The sequence below is a fragment of the Elephantulus edwardii genome, unplaced genomic scaffold (assembly GCF_000299155.1).
Source record: "Elephantulus edwardii isolate Elephantulus edwardi_28Jun2011 unplaced genomic scaffold, EleEdw1.0 scaffold00018, whole genome shotgun sequence".
NCBI classification, from domain to species: domain Eukaryota; kingdom Metazoa; phylum Chordata; class Mammalia; order Macroscelidea; family Macroscelididae; genus Elephantulus; species Elephantulus edwardii.
The window spans coordinates 24,494,408-24,500,558 of record NW_006399768.1 but is presented as its reverse complement, the minus strand read 5'-3'; the positions used below and the strand labels follow the sequence as shown (position 1 = coordinate 24,500,558).

General features: G+C 38.0%; 1 protein-coding gene across 1 annotated transcript in view; it reads right to left on the bottom strand.

The window, feature by feature from the left end:
* Nucleotides 1-6,151, bottom strand: part of SNX25 (sorting nexin 25) — a 134,058-nt gene that overhangs the window by 71,369 nt on the left and 56,538 nt on the right. The window contains exon 5 of the mRNA XM_006882242.1: nucleotides 4,317-4,387. Coding sequence (XP_006882304.1) covers nucleotides 4,317-4,387 — 71 coding nt within the window. The remainder of the gene's footprint in view (nucleotides 1-4,316; nucleotides 4,388-6,151) is intronic.

Below are 6,151 nucleotides of genomic sequence, written 5' to 3'. Positions count from 1 at the left end.
TAACCCTTTCCAGGACAAATCTGTTTGTTTTCCTAGCAGTCCATGGTAGTCTCAATACTCTTCTCCAGCACCACAGCTCAAAGGCATCAATTCTCCTCCTATCCTCCTTGGTCATTGCCTACGGTAAACAGTGTTTGGTGGAGTTCCTAATTAAGACAGGCTTGGAAGCAGGAATGGCACCCACTTCCTAAACAACATCCTCTGGAAACTCTATGAACTTAGAGAAATGATAATAGTCATAGAACAGGGTTCAGATGTCTTATTTATAGGACCGCTTTGAGTTGTGCTCAACTCGACGGCACTTAACAACAACTCTCAGCAACAAAATAAATTTAAAATAAAACTTGGGGGGAAGGATATCCAAAGATCACAGAGAAACAAGATTTGCTTCCTACAGTCCTTAACACTTAGTCTGACAACAGTAACCAAGAAAAGATGGACAATGAAGATGATAAACCTGATCTTTCCTAGAAAAAAAAAAATCCCAAACTATATTTACTTCATAACAACTAGTTAAAACTGAAACCACCTTTATACAAGCATTAAAGGTATGATAACAGATGGCACCATGAATTAGAGGAAATCACGTTAGACTGATAACATACTACTCTGTCTTAGTAATCGGGAACACCAGATTTGCAAAGACACTTGACTTGGAGATAACAGTTTGTCAACAATTAGAGATACTCTTCATTTATTACTCATCTTATTACCCAATAATATTACTAATAACAGTAATTTTAAAATCTACTATGTAACTATTTCACATATTAATGGCCTGTACCTGACAGTAATAGATCCTGAGGTGCAGGGTGAAAGAACACCAATTGTGATAGTTGAAGTTATGTGTCCACTTGGGGGCCCATGCTTGACACTGGTGTGGCAGTTACGTGATAACAAATTTAGCAGTTAAATAATAATGTAGTCATCCTCCATTGTGTGGTCTGATGTTGTCTTCCAATTTTACATAATGTCAATTTAAGCATAACAATTTGACCCTCAGAACCTAACCATTTCAATGAAGGCAAGAATGGATGTTTTAACAAATGCCTCTATTATGAGAACTTCCAAATATTTCTTTTCAATGTTTTGCTGTCTCCATGGATTAAACGCTAGCCTAGAAATGTTAAATGGGTGCTTTTTCCTTTTAAAAAACCCCAAACTGACTGTTGGTAGTTGGAAATGAGCCACTGATAAACCTCCACTGTGTTAATAGTCAACAAAAAAATGAACTGAGAAGGGTACTGTTACATTATGGGATTTTTAATCAATGTTATAAAATAAAATATATACAAATTATTCATGAAGAACCAATTTTCTCTATAAACTTTTATTCATATTACAAAAAATAAAAGAATAAATCCCTAGGGGTTTTTTTAAGACATGAAAAGTACCTTCTCAAAAAGTACAATGAAGAAATGGTGAGGAGCAGAGCCTCAAAGCTTCCACCTTTCTTCCACATTCAGAGCAAAAGCTTGAGTTTCTACATTGACTTACAAAAGCCCTAAGTGACCTTGCCACTGTCTGATTCATCTCCCATACACTACTAGCCTTTCAGCGGCTCCAACCTCCTCAAATAAGTCCTGCATGTTTTTTTCTCATAGTATTTGCACAGGTCCTTCTCCAACACCATCAGATCCTCAAGTCTTAACTCTCATAGGTTATCATCTCAGAAGGCCTGCCCTGATCTCTATCTGAATGCAAAACATGTCTCCCTTGTAGGTGAACTGGCATTCCCTACTCTCTGACCACTACCCACCGCATTTTATCTTTTAACATTTAAACTACTAGATATATACCATATGTTTCAAACAAAAATATTCATACTAAGAAACAGAAATATTATTAATGCCAATATGAGAAAGAAAGTATGAAATCATGCTTCCCTTTAAAAAAAAAAGAGCAGGAGCGGTCTAAGCCTAATGAATATAACTTTATAAAAATCATGATTATGTATGGTCAATATCCATAATGAAATACAGAAATAAAAACAGATTCTTGTTAGGATGATGTTATATTTACGTTCAAAAGACTTGTGTCAAGGACGAGGACAACACTGAAACTAATGGTTAATACCACAATTGGGGAAATATCTTTTATCTGCATTTTTCCGTAAAATGCGTATCTGTCAGATATTTCTATAAATCTGAGCATTCAGATTAAGACAGACTAGGAAGAAGGATTGGCCATCCACTTCCAAAACTGCAGGCCTCTGAAAATCCTATGTACAACAGAACACATGTAGACTAACAGATAGGGCAACTGAGGCAGAGCTTTCAAGTATGTAAATACAAAGGAAGAGGAACAGTTGTAGGCAGACACTAATGATTTGAACATGGAATGTGAGAACTATGAATGTAGGAAAATTAGTTAAAGAAGAAATGGAACGCATAAATATTGACATACTAGGCATTGGTGAGATGAGATGGATTGGCATGGGGCATTTTGAGTCAGATGATCATATGATCTATTACTCCGGAGATGAAAAGACAAGGGAAAATGGGGATGCTTTCATAGTCCAAAAAGTCATTTCTAGATATGTCTTGAAATACAATATTGTGAGCAACAGAATAATATCCATACGCATACAAGGAAGTCCAGAGAATACTGCGATCACTCAAATATATGCATCCCACAGAAGAGGAAACAGAAGATTTCTACCAACTTTTAGTCAGAGATCGATCGAATACGCAATCAAGATGCATTAATTATAATGGGTAACTGGAACACAAAAGTTGGGAACAGAGAAGAAGGATTAGTAGTTGGAAAACAAGGACTCGGTGACAGAAATGAAGTTGGAGATAGAATGAATTTTGCACAATCAATGATTTATTCATTGCAAATATGTTTTATAAGAAACATAAATGCAGATTACACACAAGGATTTCACCTGATGGTATGCATAGGAATCAGATTGATTACATCTGTGGAAAAGAACCGCTGGAGAAGCTTACTGTCAGCTGTTAAAACTAGGCCAGGTGCTGATTGTGGAATAAACCAACTATTCATATGCAAGTTCAAGCTGAAGTCGAGGAAAATTAAATCAAGTCCACCAGAACCAAAATATGACCTTGAGTCTATCCCACCCAATTTCAGAACCATCTTGGAAATAGGATTGAGGCCTTGAACACCAATTAGTGAAGACCAGATGAGTTGTGGGAGTATATCAAGAGTATCATCCTGGAAGAATGCAAACGGTCATTAAGAAGACAGGAAGAAGAAATAACCAAAATGGTGTCAGAAGAGACTCTGAATATTACACTAGAGTGCCGAGAAGCCAAAGCAGAGGAAGCATTAAAAATTAATATATTGCCGAACACTTTAAACTGACCACCCTGCTTAGAAATGCATTTGCCGACATTTGCAGCAACGTGTTAAAGAGCTGAAAAGAAGATTTCAAAAGGCAGCGTGGGAAGACAAAGTAAAATATTACAATGAAATGTGCAAGGAGCTGGAGTCAGAAAATAAAAAGGGCCTAACTCTCTCAAGAACTGAAGAACAAATTCAAACCTCAAGTTGGTATCTTAAGGATGCTTTGGGCAGAATATGAAATGATCCAGAAAGTATTAAAAGAAAATGGAAAGAGTATACAGAGTCACTGTACCAAAAGGAATTGCCAGACACAGAAGAATCTCATGAAACAACATATGAGCAAGAGCCCATGGTGAAGGAAAAAGTTCAAACTGATTTGGAGGAATTGGCAAAAAATAAGGGCCCAAGAATTGATGGTATACCAACTGACGTATTTCAACTAACAAATGCTGCCCTAGATGTGCTCACCAAGCTGTGTCATGAAATCTGGAGGACAACCACTTGGCCAACTGACTAGAAGAGATCTATATTTGTTCCCATACAACCGAGTAGGGAATCTATAGAACAATACTGACAATATCACATGCAAGCAAGATTCTGCTGCTGGTTATTCAAAAACGACTGGAACAGCACATCAACAGAAGAACTACCAGAAATCCAGGCTGGGATATTGTAGCTGATGTTAGATGGATCTTGGCTGAAAGCACAGAGTACCAGAAGAATGTCTCTCTGTGTTTCATTGATGATGCAAAGGTGTTTGTGGAGAGAATGGGAATCCCAGAACATTTGATTGTGCCAATGCAAAACCTATACTTGGATCAGGAGGCAGTCAGTCATCAGAACAGTGCAAGGAAACACTGCATGGTATTACTTTAATAAATCTGAACTACTTAAAATATGAGTCAGAAGAATGCTTGTATTTGCCAGACATTTGAGAGGAGAAGACTAGGGGAAGACGTAACACATTAAAAATGTTTATCTGCAAAAACAAAACCGTTTCTTACCTTTGTTTCTCTTCAGTTGGGGACAGCTGCTAATTGTAGTCGCTTGGATTATTTCCACTACAATTTGATACCTGTTTTTAAAAAACAAAGATAGGAAGAAAAGTTTCTATTCAGATGTACATTCAGATTGTGTTTGTACTAGGCAACTTCAATGGCCAAACTGCGAGCTTACCCAAGTATCATTAAAACAATCCAACCTGGAATAAGCACCTAAAATGGGATGGAGCTTGTGTCATGTGTGAGCCATTTCTGAAGTCCTATCATAAGACTTACGAGCCACCCCTCCAACTCTGTTCCGTCTTCTCCCTTAGTGAAGGTTATGCTCCATTATCCCCCTTTCTCCAATCCTATTTTCTCACCTTAGCAGAAACCAGAGCTTATTAATTCTACCTCCTAAATAAATTACACTGTCCAAAAAAGTGGTCATACATTTTACTTGGACATTTACATTTAAATTGGGTACAAGGAAATAAAAATGTAAGCTCTTCAGCTGGACTAATCACATGTCAAGTGCTCAACAACTACATGTAGCTCATGGACCCTATCTGACAGTAAGACCGGACACCTCCATAGCTTCAAGAAGAGCTACAGGACGGCACAGACCTAAATCCTTGTCAATGCTCTCCTCTCCCGGCAGGCCCACTGCCACTGCTGAGTGTATATCTTCATGCCTCCTCACTGAGGAGACCACCCCAGGTCAAGAGAATCAGGCTATCTGAGGTAAGAGAGGCTCTGGCATCAGTACTTTTGAAATCACTTCCCAGATAATTCTAATGCACTGAGACAACTGTGGAACTGAGAAGATTGGAGTTAGAAAAAATTTCCATATTTTTAGTGCTGAATATAAAGCAGAGAATTAGCATTTTTTGGGCATATTTATTTGGGCTTTATAAACTCATGCTTTTAAGGCTCATCCAAAGTTACCAAGAAATGTCCCAACCAAACTGATCTGTTCTGAGGTGTTCCTTACTCCTCCATATTGGCTAAGAATCTTCTGCAATAAAGCTATTTAACATGAATTGCTACCTTGATGGCCTTGAATTGCAAGCATTCCAAGATTTAATGCTACATTTGGCTTGCTTTTAGATCACAAAATCACTCCCCCCCCCCCAGAAGAATGAAACATTCATAGTTAATTATGGGCTCTTCAAAAAAGCCCCATCTTTTGATTTCTTGATCTGTCTCACATAAATATCCTCTCACCATCTCAAAGAACAGGATGGCATATCTGAGGACGGTGGCAGACTGGTGGTTGCCTACCAAACATGCATTCTCCCTTTCTTCCTTACTATCTCGAACCATAGTTTCATTAAGAAAAGCAACATACAAGGAATACAAGGAAAAGCAATTAAAAGCTCCAACCATTTTTCTTGAAGTTAGAGGTAGCTGTGTGATAGTGTTCTAGCCAAGACGATTAAGTTGCTAGATGAGAATCTCACCTAGGTTCTACAGAAGATTCTACAGAAAAGCCCTTTGATCTCTAAGTCCATGCACTCACTCCCCTACTTTATGCCTCTAAAAAACCTTCAATGAATGAAAGCCTGGCAGCAATCTTATAACCACAGGATGGAAGCTACAGGCTCAGGATAGTGACGGAGAAGGATGGGAAGAGTTTAGATCTCCGCTGGCATCACTGAGTTATTATTACAGACCTGTACTGCCCATCACAGAGCATTATGTTATGTGAAGAATATAAACTTTTTATGTATTTAAGTCACTGCACGTCAAGTTGTCTAACAGCAAAATGCCATCCAAGCTGACAAAGAGCTTTTTTATAGATGCCAGACATAGAAAAGATATCTCTTTGTTGTTGTTATGTGCCATCAAGTCGCTTG